This window comes from Heliangelus exortis, chromosome 1 (genome assembly GCF_036169615.1).
Source record: "Heliangelus exortis chromosome 1, bHelExo1.hap1, whole genome shotgun sequence".
Classification (NCBI taxonomy): Eukaryota; Metazoa; Chordata; class Aves; order Apodiformes; family Trochilidae; genus Heliangelus; species Heliangelus exortis.
The window spans coordinates 20,377,456-20,393,683 of record NC_092422.1 but is presented as its reverse complement, the minus strand read 5'-3'; the positions used below and the strand labels follow the sequence as shown (position 1 = coordinate 20,393,683).

At 40.8% G+C, this 16,228-nt stretch overlaps 1 protein-coding gene across 7 annotated transcripts in view; it reads left to right on the top strand.

The window, feature by feature from the left end:
- The window catches only part of LNX2 (ligand of numb-protein X 2), a 59,815-nt gene that overhangs the window by 30,720 nt on the left and 12,867 nt on the right, over nt 1-16,228 (top strand). For all 7 annotated transcript variants that reach the window (XR_011724372.1, XR_011724371.1, XR_011724374.1 and 4 more), the window contains exons 2-5: nt 865-1,386; nt 10,597-10,835; nt 11,888-12,087; nt 15,606-15,980. Coding sequence is in view for 4 of the 7 variants with exons in the window: in XM_071736474.1 (XP_071592575.1) it covers nt 986-1,386; nt 10,597-10,835; nt 11,888-12,087; nt 15,606-15,980 (1,215 nt within the window). In the remaining 3 variants the exon portion in view is untranslated. The remainder of the gene's footprint in view (nt 1-864; nt 1,387-10,596; nt 10,836-11,887; nt 12,088-15,605; nt 15,981-16,228) is intronic.

Here is a 16,228-nt window from a genome sequence, read left to right as displayed (position 1 = left end):
GGGAGGGGTAAGGATTTACTGTTTGAAATAGCAGACTGATGGCTGCACAGTTTCCTGACCAGGTAGCTATTTTAAGAGGGGCAAAGTTTAATAGCTCATAAAGTTTAAAAAATAAATCCCACAGAGACCAACCTACAGTCCTTTGACTGAGACGATTATTGTCACAGCAAGTATGCTGTAATTTTTTAGATAAAAAGTAAAACAGGTTAGTTGTTTGGAACCAATAGCTTTATATGATTAGTTTATTCCATGTTTTTAATAATGACCTTTGTACTAAATCAAATTCTGTGTATTGGATACAGCCAGGCCCCCTTACTGTGTAGCAATCTACAGAAAAAACCTGAAGGTTAAGTGGTGACATACATGCAATATTACTAATGGGATGTATTGGGTAAGCAGTTGCTCTTCTTTTTAATGCAATGTGTAATATTCTACAGTAATAATCAAAATTCAAAAAAGAAGAGTATGACCAGATTAAAATCATAATCTCACACATTTAACTACTTGGTCATATAACCATTTTTTCACAGTAGGGTATTTTTGGTGCTAGATGCTAATTGCATGCTTGTGGTGTGACGTTGCATAATGCAGTGTCCTTGCTGTCACAAATTGGGCATCTTGCAGGTGAAAACTGTGCAGTGCGTCAGCTATTATGGAGCTGTAAAATGTTTATGTTGTAAAAGAAACCATACTTGCCCATTTTTTTGTTACCATCTTCTGTGACAAATTTGCACAAAGCAGAAATATTCTCGTAGTCTATCCAGCTGTTGTGGTTTTGGTAAGCCCAGAAGATGTCAAAAGTTCTGACAAGAACTTTCATAATTCAAGCAAAATGAATAATTTTTATTTCTTTATTTCTTGCAGAAAATAACACTTGAGCAAAGAGTCTAAGTCACCCTGGAGGAGGTCACTTCCCTCTGAGCTTTATGTGAGCAGCCCCATCCTATGAGGAGGAAGAGGATCTCTCAGCCTTCTTAGCTGCACCATGGGGACTACAGGTGACGACATGGCTTCGGTGGAGCAGAATGCCTCCTTGAACCCTCTGTGCTTCGAGTGTGGCCAGCAGCACTGGACAAGGGAGAACCACCTCTACAACTACCAGAACGAAGTGGACGATGACTTGGTCTGCCACATTTGCCTTCAGCCCTTGTTGCAGCCATTGGACACTCCCTGCGGACACACTTTCTGCTACAAGTGCCTAAGGAACTTTCTGCAGGAGAAGGATTTCTGCCCACTGGACCGGAAGAGACTCCATTTTAAACTCTGCAAAAAATCCAGCATTCTTGTTCATAAACTGTTAGACAAACTGTTTGTTTTGTGCCCCTTCTCTTCGGTGTGTCAGGAAGTCATGCAGCGATGTGACCTGGCGGCACATCTCAAGAACAGGTGAGAGGTGCAGATGCTTGCATTGCATGCTCCTTACATGCTTGGAGGGCCAGTTTGTGTAGCAGTAGACACTGAGAACAGGAAGGGGGAGAGGGTTGGTGGTGGGTTTTAATTTTGCAATAGAACACCATAGGAAATGGTAGGTCTGTAACTGTGTGCAGCTGGAGCACTGGATCTTCTTTTGGACACTGCGCTTCGTGCATAGTGAGGAGCACTTAGGGAGAGTCATGGGGAGAACAACATGATTTGTTAGAGGCCATGAACACATGGTTGAGCAGAAAAGGCTGAAGCAAACAGTGTTTATGGTAGGGATAACAGGCTGAAGAAAGAGAAAAAAATAGAGATTTGCAAGCCACATCTGCAAAGAGGAAGGAAATAGTGCAATAGGAACAAAATCGATTTATTTCACATTTTAGGAAAAAGCTTTAGCATGGTCTGGCATTGGCATAGATTGCTTGGGGTTTGTTGTGTATTCCCCACTTTCAGTATTGTTGCAGAACATGTTAAAGCATCCTTTGTCAGGAATGGGTACTGTAGAACTGAGTCTGCTTTAAGGTAGGCAGATGGACAGGGTATCTCTCGAGACTCTTGCAAGACCTATTTTTCTCTGTGTTAAAAAAAAAAAAAATCTGTTTACTGAACAGTTTGATGGTATGTCATGTGAGCATGCTGTAGTTTCTAGGATTTTTTGTTTGTTTTGATTGCTTATAGGACTCTACCAACTCCCTGTTAATGTCTGAGAAAATGATCAGTTCACACCAGTTTTGGTGTGGCTTTTGTGAGTGATTGTGTATCAGAGCCACATTCCAACATTACCTGCAACTAAATGTCTAACCATTAAGAATTTTAGAATTCTTTATAGTCCCTTAGTCTTCATGGTCTTTTATGGTTCTTTCTGCTTTATGCTGTTCTACCCTAAATATTTGAGAGGGGCCCATCATGGAAAGAGGGAAATAAGATTATTATAAGGCTGGATCAAATGATCCTAGAGGTCCCTTCCAACCTGGTGTTCTATGATTATCAAATTCAGATAGAATGGTACCTTATATTGTGCAGATTAGTGTGCTTTGTGCTTCCAGCAAAGGAATTGCTTCTGTACCATATGTGCAGTACGCTGCTACATGAAGATGGTTTGCTCTTCTCTGTAAGACAGTGCCATTTTTCTAATGGAAAAATGTTCAACTTGTTTTGAACATTTGACTTCTTTTGTTTCCTCTATAGGTCGGAGAATATTTTCAGTAAATAAATAGGGGTTTTAATAATCAGCTATTTCATTGCATGAGTCATGAATGAAAACTTGGACATACCAATTATGTTAGAACTAAAATATGGTGGAATTAGTGAGTCAGGGCTAAAAAAAATACACATATCTATACCAACTAACTTTAAACAGTTTAGACATTTAAGAAATTATAAGAGGAGTATAGTTAAGAATTACACAGAAAAAGAAATTATGTATTCAGAGGAAATACACCTAACTTTGAAGGATTCCGTACATTTGAATTGAATCTGCTGCCAGAATATATTCCCTGTGTACAACTCAATGCTGTTTGAAACCCTGTTCATTTAGCAGAAAAAGGTTTCAGAAAATTATTTAACTGTCCCTGCAAAAAAAGCATCAAACCCAGAAGAATAAGCACTGCATATATCCATTGTACACAGACAAAAGGCACTAGTGGAACCTAGTTCAATATGTGAGGGATTTTGTCAGCAATATTTATAAAAATAAGCGTATTGTCTGGCAGCTCTGTGTGAAAGTGGATGGTGCAAGTCCTAAGTTTTCTGGTTTCCTCAGTCACCAGATGCAATGAGATCTTTCCATTTCCATGACTTCATCATGGGCTTTGTTCTTACTTGCTTTGCTTTCTTTCAATTTTATACTATTTGTTTCATTCTTTATTAAAGCAGCCTGCATAAACTTCAGCAGTTGGCCATATCATGAGACTGTTCCATCATTTTTTAGTCATATCTGTGCCGACTCTTTAGGCACTCCCCACTGGGATTCAAAACCCTGTACCCAGAGGGAGGGACAGTGGTGGCTGCAACAGGATTGAGAGGGGTTTAGTTTCCTATCACTGACCCCAAAATTAGGGTGGTGTTAGCTGTGTGCCTTCTCTGCCCTCCCTCGATCTGGTCCAGTAGCAGTGGTGACCAGACAGATGTAAAGGTTTACCTGAGAGGTGCATGGACCTATCCTGTGAACAGCTTTCCAAGTCTTGGTCTTTATCCAGTTGGAGACTCTTGGAGACCATCCTTGGGTGCAGGTGGCATTGTGGAGGAGGGTGCTTGGCATCCCCGCGTTGTGTAGGTGTGTGTGTGGGCAAGTGCTCTGCAGAGGAGGGGAAGATCTTCTGCCCTACAAACAGCTGGTTCATCTCCATATTTGTGTCCTCTTCCATTTTCGCCACATCCAGAAGGCTTCTGAGTGTTCAGAGCAGGGGAGGATCTTTGATATGCAGGACATGCAGCAGCCCTATGGGCAGTGGTCGGCTGGGAGTTGCCTGAGTTTTGTTGCTCATTGTATCCACAGTGTGAAAGTGCTTGTAGGGTGTCCCTGTCACAGAGGTACTGGGACTAATGAGAAGCCTTTCTCTCTTGCTATTTTTCCTTTTTTTTTATTTCTCCACATGTTTCCCATATTAACTTAGGCTCTTACTTGTTTCCCCCAGGAATGTGATTTCTGAACTCTATGATGACTTGGGGGGAGTGGGTGAGGTCACCTAACTGTTCAATTTATAATCCTCATCTTAAGATGATTGGATTTTAATAAAAGGCAAAATGTTAGCAAGTTCCTGCTACACGTTTGAATCATCTTCTGGTTTCCTTCTGTCATTTTCCTCACCTTTTCAGTCCCTTTTTGTTTCTTGGCATCCATTTGAGTGTTATGAGGGCTATTTACAATAGGGTCATGTAATTTATTTGTACACAGAACACTATGTATTCTCACTTCAAGTATATATGAAATATTCATTTACTTAATGCACAAGGTTGTTATGAAATCTGAGTGAGCCAAGTCACTGGCTGTTCCTGTTTGTCGGCTGGAAAAAAGCTTTCAGCTGAAAAAGGCTGCTCATCTTCAATTCCTTCTGTTGTCTTGGTATGCTGATATGCATTTTGAGCACATGGTGATTTACAGTTTTCAATTAAGCTTGTTTGCAAACATCTGAACACCTGCAAATTATCACTGCTTACATAAACGATGGCAGCAACTGCATAGTTTGAATTCGATTCTATATGGATCGGTGAATCCACTGGGATTCTACTGCTGATTGTTAAATGTAGGAAATAAATAAAAGTTTCAGTATTACTAAAATTTGCAGCATAGATTAATATAAGCTAGTCTCAGCAAGCCCATACATGAGCTAGTTTGTATTTCTAAGAAATGCAGTATGGTTTGTTAGTTTTCACTGTCTAAAAACCTTCACACTGAGGTTTTCCAGGGTTGTTGTAATTGGCTCCATTTGAGAATAGAAGATGGAAGAAAATGTCACTGTATCTACCAGGCACCTCGGAGTGCAAGGTTACTGCAAGCTGCTCCAGTAAGAGGATAAGAGGCACAAGACACAAACTTGATGACTTCATGGTGACTAATTGCACTCCATGATACTTCATTGCATAAAGAAAATACTCTTGATTTATCAGTCTTTCAGTGTCATCACATTCACTTGGGAACTGTGGTTTTCAAAGTTAAACACAGTGCACATCATCTCATTTAAAGGAAAAAATACATGAGTAGTTTTGTGTTGTACTGTTTTTCCCAGTCACTTGGTATAGAAAGTCATTAGTGTTTATTAAAGCAGGTGGCTTTAATAAAGTTGATTTATCAGAAGGAATTTTTACAAAAAAATACTGAACTTTTCCATGCATGATTTTTAGTTCATTTAATTCTTATGGATTATTCAGACCTAAAGAAAATCCATTGTACAAAAACATTATGTAATTCATACTGAACTTCTCAATACAAGGGTTAGGTATTGCTTTTCTGTCAAATTTAGGTATAAATTTTCTGTCAAATTTAGGTATAAATTTTCTGTCAAAGGAATAGCCAAGACCCAAACACTTAACTTCCCAAAGCAGCACTGTGTTTTACTCTGAAATGCAGCTGTAATCTTGCCAGAATTACTGCTTAAGGTCACTTTTTGAGCAAAGTCTTATGAGGAGCAGCAAAGGCATTTGAGTTCCTTCTCTGCAGTCTTTACTTAAATTCAGATCCTGCTTGGAAAACAATTTAGTGCAACTGAGGCTATTTGGTGTGTTTGCTTTTATCAAACCTCTGGACTGGGCAGAAGCTGATGGCATGAGTTACAGTGAAATCTTTCTTCTCAGTAGTCAGTGAGGAAATGTGTTTTTCGAGCCCCTGCTGTTTTTCCATGGAGTATGCTGTAAACTACATCTTAATTTTGTATGAAAGCTCTTTTTATCTGCAGAGAGGGATTGCTGCTAGTGTTCCAAGAAGTCAGCTTTTAAATGAGAAACCCAGCCGTCTTGGCTAGAAAAAAAAAAAAAAAGAAAAAAAAAAAAAAAAAAAAGAAAAGAAAAAAAGAAACTAAAACCTTTCTTCTTCTATCTGATACGGATTAAGAGAAGGTGAAGGTAAAAGCTACACATAGTCAGAATCCAGAATTGAGCAAAAGCTGGTGCTGAAGGAAGGAGAGGAGAAATTTGACCACTCTGTGGATAAGTAATTGGTTGGATGGCCATACCCAGCAAGCTGTGGTCAATGGTTCAGTGTCCCAGGTGGGGGCAAGTGATAAGTGGTGTTCCTCAGGGGTCAGTATTGGGACCAGTGCTGTTTAACATCTTTCTTGGAGGCATGGGCAGCAGGATAGAGTGTATCCTGATGATAACGAGCTGTGTGGTGTCATTGACACCTTAGAGGGAAAGCAGGCCACCCAGAGGGACCTTGATAGGCTGGAGAGGATTGGCCAGGTGCAACCTGGGTGGCACAACCCTGGGCACAAATACAGGCTGGGGGTAGAATGGATAGAGAGCAGCCCTGCAGAAAGGGACTTGGTGGTGGTAGTAGATAGGAAGCTTGACATGAGGCACCAGTGTGTGTGCTCTTAGCCCAGAAGGCAAAAAGCATCCTGGGCTGCATCAAAAGCAGTGTGGCCCAGCAGGGTGAGGGAGGGAATTCTGCCCCTCTCCTCTGCTCTTGTGAGACAACACCTGGAGTACTGCATAGAGCTTTGGAGCCCCCAGCACAGGGGAGATACAAAGATGATCAGAGGGCTGGAGCAGCTTTACTGTGATGACAGGCTGAGAGAGTTGGACTTACTCTTCCAGTAGAGAAGAGAAGAGAAGGTTCCAGGAGAGATCTCATAGCAGCCTTTCAGTACCTGAAGGGGCCCACAGGAAAGCTGGAGGGGGATGTTTCATCAGAGAGGGTAGTGACAGGGCAAAGGGTAGTGGTTTTAAACTGAAAGAGGGTAGATGTAGGTTAGATATAAGGAATTTATGCTTCACCATGAGGGTAGTAAGATAGTGGAATAGGTTGCCTAGGGAGGTTGTTGATGCCCCTTCCCTGGAAACATTTAAGGCCACTCTGGATGAGCCTTGTGCAACCTGTTCTAGTAGGAGGTGTCCCTGCCCATGCAGGGGGGTTGGATCTTGATGATCTTTAGGGTCTCTTCCAACTCTCACCATTTCATGATTCTATGATACAACTCTATGAATATAAGAAGAAGCTCATTTTACATCCCAAGAACATCTGCCTTTTGGTATTTCTGATGAGTAACATCACTCAGTTGCTTTAGCTGGTTGTTTCAGTATCTCTACTCTTGAACATCTTGATTTATGCAAGAAATCAAATAATTTCTGGAAATTCTAAAAAACATTCTTGCATTACTTCTCACTTCTGGCCAAGATATCCTGGCTTTGTAGGTAGATACGAAATGCCCTTCCTGTAATACACATTTCAGTCTCACTCCAGCCCTCATTTATGCAATTTGTTTTATGAGAATGGATTCCTGTACTTGTGAAAACAATCTTCATTGCTTGGTTTGATCCTGAGACACCCATCTGTGTACATAACTTGTTTCAAGATTTAGTCCAAAATGCTCTTTATCCCAGATATTTGGCAAAAACAGTATTAGTGAGTGTGTGCAGCTTTAGAGATCTGTTGGCACTTGTTAACTGTTACAACTGCTGTATGGTTTTGCTGTTTGTGAATAATACATTCCTACTGCCAATAAAAATCTTTTTATGTTGCAAGTGGAAATGAAAAATCTGCTTATAGATGGGCTCAAATACCAGCAGTAGGCTCTTGTGCTTGGTAAGGTGGCATATCATGTTTTTAAAATGACATCCCATGAATTAGTATCTCCATCAGACAACTACTTTCCTGGCAATGCACTTACACTATACCAGGCTGAAATTCATAGTCTCTTATGATTACTGTTAATTTGTGAAAGAATCTGAGGCTTCTTTCCTTTTTTGCTTTTGTGCTTTGCTTTTTGCTGCACAAAAGGGATTCAGCTGATCTGAGTAGGTGTGCTCAGGAGGCTGTTTACATTTCTTGGTATTAGCCTTTGAAATGATAATTAAATATCATTGGCAAAAATAAACCTCAAATCTATATTTCACACGATGACTTTCATCACCTGCCAGGTGATGGTGGGGGAATGTGATCCCTGAAGGAGAGTGGGAGGGACCTGGCTGGGGTTTGGAAGGTTTTGACAGAAATGGGACACTTACAGAGGTGATTTTAATTCTGCTCTGGTTTGATACTGTTTAAAAACTAATAAATTTCCAAAGTGTGCTTTTCCATCTACACCAGGACCTTTGGGATCCACAGGCCTCGTGAACTGGCTGCAGCACAGTATTTTGATAGAAGATACTTAAGAAAGTATCAAGTCCAGAGAAGCAGTCCAGTAAGGCTCTGTGGGATTGAAGCATGATCCTCTGGCAGTATCAGCTTTCATTCACCTTTTTGCTGAAAGTGGCCTCTCCTATAGCAGAGGAGTTCAGAGAGAGCAAGGACGTGCAGCTTGGGGTGGCTTCATCCTAAACTCTTGTAGATCAGTATGGGAGAGCACATCCAGCAGAACTCCCAGTAGATGAGAGGTTTCCTCTGCAAGAGCATTTACCCCTTGCCATGTTGCTGCAGAAGTAAAAGTAATGTTGGAGATTGATCCTTTTATTTTCTTTTTTCTCCTATTGCCAGTGCCAAGATTTGCAGGAGTGTGAGCCTAACCCATCAAGTTAATGGTACTTTAGAAATTTTGAGGGAAGGGATTGCATCTCTCTTTTTCTTGGATTTTGGGATTTTTGTTTTGAGGTTGGCGTTATGAAATGGTCAAAGATAAAAACTTTCTGCTGAGTTACAGGTGAAACTCTCTAGTCTTTGGCCACCAGAATAAATTAAGACCAGCCATGTTTCTTAGCTGATCAGTCCCACTGTGGGACAAAATTTTACCTAATATATGTTACCTGAGCAAACCCAAAAGGTAGGGGTTTTTTTGTCATTAAAACCAGCAAAAATTTCTACATAAAACCTTTGAAATGGTTTTAATTTTTTGTGCTTTCGCTTTGTCAGCTTTGAAGAACAAGGTGACCAGTTGCCTTGGGGAAGGCCTTGAGAAATAATTTCATAAATGTATTGTTTCATAATGTAAACCATCTATAATTTATGTATTTATGCTTATTACACAGCACATTTGGGGTACCTTATGCCATTCTTCTAAATATACATATTATGATTTTTACTTGTATATAATTTTATGTATGTGTCACTGCTAGGGGTCACGGAAGGCATACAGGTGTCTATCATTAATCTTTGGGGCTGAATAACTTTGTTAACATTTCTTCGTGGGGAGATGGAGGCAATCTAACCATGTAATTATCAGATCCATTTCACAGAATGTCAGAACAGAATTATGGTTCTGAAAAAACTCCGGTTTTACAAATTAGAACATCACTAGACTTCTGCTGTCTTTTACTCTGTTAACACGTTTCTTCTCCTGTTGCAAACAAAAAGCATTACTTCTTTTGTTGTAACAATCTGTCAAGTTCCCAAATAAGGAGTCCTTCCAAGGACAGGGTTTCTTTTTTCTGACACTGATGTAGTATGAACATCTCCAGGTGGTCAGTAGCTCCAGAAGCAGGAACTTTAAGAAGTCCATCAAATACTGTAAGGAGGGAAATACCAGATGCTTGCAAAAGTGTCACACAAGCAGGTAGAAGATTGATGTCCACATCCAATTATTTACACATAAATATAAGAGTATTTGATAAATGAAGGCTTTTCATGAATTTGCAGCATTGCAGTCCTTCTTTTCAGTGAACTATTGTAGGATTTTAAACCTAAGCAAAAAAATCCTTGCATTAACAATAACAGGAACTCACAAAAATTAATTTACAGTGAAAAGAGCAAAATGCTGAGGGAGCATCAGTACATGAGGGAAAGCAAAAAATTGTACTTGTGTGAAGTCAGGAAGAAAAAGGGAGGTGAGGAAAATGAAACACAGTCTTACCAGTTCAAGAGTAGATGATGAGCAGAGCTGTTACTTGTGCTAAGCTTCTCAGACAAACTTCTAGACAAGCCTGTTTGGTCTTTGGCTTTTTTTCCCCCAGTATTCTAATGCTTTGGTTGCAATATAGCTAAGAAGTTCATCTCTATTTTCTCCACTAAAATGACCCCAGGAAAATATGATCCTTCCTTCTCTCTTGGCTCACTAAGGTCTATGGAGATTGTTTCAGTGGAGATTGTCTCCAGATATATCTCTGAATGGGTCTTCTCATGTGGGTTTTATGGCAGTCCAGTTTAATCTTTTCAGCAAGGTTATCTTCCAGAAACTGGAATGTACATAACAGAGAAAGTCCAAATTACACAGCATACCTAGTTCATGGCCAAAAATATATGTAGTAGTTTTGTGAAGAAGGGCACTATTGTTTTGTGTTCTGGCCAGGAAAATATATTTTGGGCTTAAAATGCAGTGTGCTTAAAATTTCTTATGATAAGATTAAAGCTGTGGCTTTGAAGAAAAACTCTCTGGAAGTGTTCAAGGACAGGCTGGATGGGGCTTTGAGCAACCTGCTCTAGTGAAAGGTGTCTCTGTCCATGGAAGGGGTTCAACTAGATGATTTTAAGTTACTTTCCAACCCAAACTGTTCTGATGCTGTAAGATTGATTCTGATTAAGTACTCAGGCATTTTGTGCTACAGACATTACTGCAGACTTGAAGCATGGTATGAATGTTTTCTTTGCAGATGTCCTGGGGCTTCTCATCGAAGGGTAGCCCTGGAGAAAAGGAAAACAAGCAAGCTGCAAGCAGAAGTGGAGGGCGAGAGTGGTCCCGGTGGGCCGGAGCAGCCTAGCAGTTTATCTCCGGATGCAGATCAGGGAATAGTGCCAGCCGAGCAGAGCTTCACCTCACCTGCTCTTCCCACCTGGACAGATGAGCCAAGCATCGACAATCCATCTTTTGAAGAGAACACAGTAGCAGACAGTATGTCATCACTTACATTCTCAAGTCTCTTCTATCAGATGTGGAAACATTCGTGGTGTCAGAGCTTGTCTCTTGCCAACCGTGAACACACATCTCCATCATCTGCTCTTTTCTCTCACATTTCCTGGAGACATATTAGTGGGTTTCTGCTAAGTGCAAGTATAGAGCTGGGATAAGGTCACAGTAAGGAAGAAATATCTTGGAGTGTGTGCTAGGTATCATGATGTGGTATATCATCATTTATCATATTATGGTGCAGTAGTTCATGCTCATCTACTAGTGGTGCTGGCCTCACAACAAGATGGAAGGAGTGTATTTTCTGTAAAATTACAAATTTTGCTTTCTAAGATGAGATTTCTTTTCCCTCCTTCCCTGCCTGGATCAGTAGCTTTCCCACACATGGAGTGCTCCTCCTGCTTGGATGAAAAGGCAGCTGAGTAGCTCCTCCATCCGTCTGCATCGAATGAGCAGTAGCTTCTCTAGCATCTGGGCTTTTAGAGAGGAAGCACTGAGCCTTACCACAGAGGAAGGTGGTCCATTCCCCTTCCTTCTCCTCTGTTTTTGCCATCCTTTACTATCCCCCTTTTTCCTCTTTAGTTGTCTCCATGTTAACTTGGAGACCCAGTAACTCAGTAGCAGCTCCTAGAGCAGCTGTAAGACTGGCTAATGAAGAGGTGTGAGCAACTCATGCACCATGGGGTAACCCCAAAATACATTTGCTTCATATCACTTGTGAATATCCAAGTGACCCAATTGGAAAAGAAGTATATGAAATTTACTACAAAGCGCAGTAGCCAAAAGGTTTGGAATATAATTTTCCAATACAAATAACCCCATTTCAAGAAGCATGGATGCTACTAAGATATTAGAGAGCCGTTTCTAATGAGCTAAATGTTCCAGCAAGTAGTGGAACTAATCCAATTGCACTTGTTTGGTTTGTTAAACCATTGTCATGTGGCCTGTCTACGTTGTCCTTTGGTGGTTTGCTTTATTGACAGTGCATGAAGTATAAAGGATATTAATCATCTTTCTTTTTATAAAATAATTGGCAGCAAATCAACAGCCACCTACCTTGCCTGAAGGAGAGATCACTACTATTGAAATTCATCGCTCCAATCCTTATATCGAATTAGGAATTAGCATAGTGGGTGGCAATGAAACACCTTTGATCAACATTGTCATTCAAGAGGTTTATCGAGATGGGATCATTGCTAGAGATGGAAGACTTCTTGCTGGAGACCAGATACTTCAAGTATGGAACCTGATTATGTATTCTGTCTGCTTGCTTTCCATTCGCTCCTTGCAGAACTGCCTGTTAAATGAGATGGGAGATTTTACATGTCAAGCTATGTTCTGTAAATGTTAGCTCTGCAATTATCAGTTGGAATGCAAATTAATATTCAGAGCAGTGTCTGTTGTTCTAGCATTTGTGGCTGTGTTGCTTTATGGTTTTTGTTGCACCAGTCTATAGAAATATTTTTCCTCCTTAGTATCTCTTATCAATATTTAAAACACAGGTTTATTTTTCTGTTTTTAAATGTTGTGGGACTTGGTCTTTTTTCCAACTTTATGCATGCTTTTTGAAGGAACCCAGGGCTACTTCTGGCTAACAAGTTGGTGTAATTCGTCCTGTATAAAAAACAGTTTGTGGATTTGTAAGTGAAAGTAAGGCTGACTTTATCTAAAGTAGTATTTTAATCTGGCTTCACTGTTAGGGTTAGCTTATAGGATGCTATAGCCTGCATCTTTCAGTGTGTGATAAAGAATAAGTGATATTCTGCATCATTTGAAGCAAGGTGCTCTAAATATTTTTTTTTAAAGTAAACAAGCAACTACTATTTAAGTTGGTTATGGGTGAGTGTCTATTTTTTGTTATGGTTTAAGTAATTTGCCACAAATAGTGCAAAAAAATCAAATTCTATTTATTTTTCAGGTTTAATCTTGTATTAGGGGAAGCGGGTTTTTTTGTAGGACTTGAGAATGGTAGCAGCTGATTCTATATAAGCAAGACAGTTCTCTAGGTTTTTTCTATTTTTAATCATTACACCTGAAAAAAATCTTATCAAAATGACTTCAGTAATGATGTTTGAATTTGATGTGATAGTCTGAGATAAGTCCGAAAGTAGTATCAGCCTCTTTCATTTCACTTTTTTGAAATCAAGCCGATAGAAGCAGAATAAATACTGTAGTTACCATTGAAATGAAATCAGTTTGCACTTCAGAAAATAAAATCCCTTTTGAGAAATGTGCCTTTTGCCTCTCTTGGAGGGTCAGCATAGTGGCTGGCCAAGGAAGTCACCCAGGAGGTTTCCAAAATGTTGCCTTTTTAACAAGCAAACACTGACTGAATGCTGCCTAATTTCTTAAGATACTCAAGAGCTCTCCTCTATTGCCAGAATAGGGAGCTTGAGCTCCAGTGAAGCTTTGGAAACCCTTGCTGTTTGAGCAGGTGTCAATTAAGTTTCCAAAGCTGTAAGTGGCAATAAATTACCTATAAATAAGATTTAGAAACTGTATTAAGTCTTCCCTTTCAATGTGCTGGCACTGGGGCTTTCAGGTGGGGGTGTCCATCATCCTATCACACCGAGGAAGAAGAACAGGAGGTAAAAGCCAAACTTTTTGGAAGATTATTGCTTTTTTAACCTGTGCAGGTCCTGAGCCATAGTATTAAAATAACCAGTCTGGATCTCTGCCACCTGTAATTAAGTACAGATAGATGCAGCTCAGTGTACACACAGGAGGATATTTCTGAAAATGTCTTCAAAGGCTTTTATGAGCAGTACAGTACTAAAAGAGAGCCAGGAAGGACTGCGAGATGAAACTCAGCATTTTCTTGCCCAGTCATACAAGAAGTATTACCCTTTCAAGATCTGAGGGAACAGCATTTAGTAACAGCTACATAAAAGCGTGCGTTGTCTGCAAGGTGCCTAACGTTTTCAAAGTGCTTGACAAATTTTCCCTTTTTTTATGCTGGACTGTGACTGTAATTCATGTAAACCATGTCCTAATGAGAATCTCTTTCCCCAAGAAACGCTAAGGCTGTTTTATTCTGAAGTTGTGAAGTGTCTTGTAGAGCTAAGAGTTATATTCTATTGCATATATTCTTCTGTGCCCTTTGAATGCTTCCATATTTTTTGTATTTGCTTTAACTAGCAACAGCTAAAAATAAAACTAGATTTCATTTAAGGGTTCTGACGGATGAGCTCTGGAGGGTTTTGAGGGGTGGCAGCTCTAAATGTTATTTCTCCTGGCTGTGCCTCTTCTACCTCCACCCAAGGTCACAACCCCTGTCTTAGAGCAGCAGCAGGGCAGGACACAGCCCTGGTTTAGTGTCCAAGCTTAATTTGTGGTGGGCATTGGGCTGGAGATGGAGGTGGCTCAGCCCCTGCTGCCCCTTCATCTGAAACCACCACAGCCAAACGGTGCCCCTCTCACAGCCTCTCAGCTCAGATGCACCAGGTAAATGTGGCAGCTCTTGTACATAGATTTCTGGGTCATTTCTCTTCCTATTTTTTTTTAACTGTTAATATTGCTACTAGGTGGTGGGAAGATGCAAGTTTGTATTTTTTACTTGCTTAGGTTGCAATGGGGAGCATTAAAAGGCTTAAGGTAAGGCAGGTCCATTTGATGCTGGTTTCTATATGCTGAGGTTACAGGTCAGGGGTTCCTCTATCAGGGCAAAACAGTACATGCTAAGGATGAAGGTCTAGTGTTAACTTTGAAGCCTTTCTTACAGAAAAGGGCAGATACTGCTTTTGTACTTTTTTTTGTGTGGTATTTCTCTTTTCTGTCAAATCTCATTGCACTGTCTATTTTTATCGTTGTAGTGCAAGAAATGACTGAAGTTTACTGATCACTGTGTTAGTCAGCCACCTAAAAAACACAGTTCTTGTTTACAGAGGGGAAATTTAATCTTATTTTTCATTTAGAGCTGAATTTTGACTGATACAGGCTGTAAGTCTAAAATTCTCATCTAGCTGAAGTCAATGGAAAATCTCTTAAGTTCATGCTGGGACTTGATAACTAGTACAGCCACCTTTTTCTATGGTCCTAGTGAACAAATTTCATTTTTCTGGTTTTCAAGATGGTTTTTGTTTTTAATTTTTTCACATCATAGGAGTTATTGTTATATTGTTAGACAAGCTTTCTTCAGAGATTTAGATGTATTATTTTGATAGCTATTATTGTGTATTTTTAAGTAGTGCTGAGCTTGACACTGAAAGCACAGGCAAAACTAACAATGTAAAGGTCTAAGGAAGACAAGTGTAGGAGATCAGGAGAAGAAAAACCCTGAACTGTGATGGCAGAGGGTGCTCACTGTTAGAGAGATGTTGTCACCTTTGTGGGAAAAAGCCTCAAGTAGCACCAGGGAAGTTGTAGATTGGGTATTAGAAAAAATATTCACCCAAAGGGTTATCAAACACTGGAAGAGGTTGTCCAGGGAAGCCATTGAGTTGGCATCCTTGGAGGTGTTTAGAAGACACATAAGTGTGCTGCTTAGGGACATGGTTTATTGGTGGAACATTAGTAGTTGGACTGGATGACATTTTTGTAGATTTTGTAGATTGAGCAGTCAAAGCAGGTTTACAGGGAGAGGGGACAGAAGGATGAGAGAAGAATCCTGGTAGGATCAGATGCGCAGGTTGTTCCCAGGGGGCTATTTTTTCAGTGAGCTCCAAATTCAATTTGGAAAGCACTTCGTTTCCGTAACGAGGAGCAGCGTGAAAACACCCTTCTGATCTCCTTCTTGTTGTCGTTGTTGTTTTGCAGGTCAACAGCTTTGACATAAGCAACGTGTCCCACAACCACGCTCGGGCGGTGCTGTCGCAGCCCTGCTCGGTGCTGCACCTGACGGTGCTGCGGGAGCGGCGTTTCGGCAGCGGGCGCCCACACGGGCACGCGGAGCCCCCCGGCTGCCCACGGGAGGACAGCTTCCACGTCACCCTGCACAAGCGCGACTCCAGCGAGCAGCTGGGCATCAAACTGGTACGCAGGACGGACGAGCCGGGAGTTTTTATCCTCGACCTCCTGGAAGGGGGGTTGGCCGCTCAAGACGGCAGGCTCTGCAGCAACGACCGTGTGCTTGCCATCAATGGACATGACCTGAAGCACGGGACTCCCGAGCTTGCTGCTCAGGTTATACAGGTGATTTGCATTCTCTGCTCCTTGCCTCAGCTTTATTTCTTGGGCAAAGCTTGCCCTGGACACAACAGTATTTGTAATGCCTAAAAGCCCGCAGCAACGCTCTGTACTGTCTTTTCTATGCTCAAAATTATGCTGCAAAACAGGGTCTGCTTTGGCACCAAGCAGATGAACTTCACCTCCTTACAAGTGAAAATTGCATTAGTCTTCTCTGGCATGCATCCTGAAAGTTAGAAGGTTGTTCCTATGAA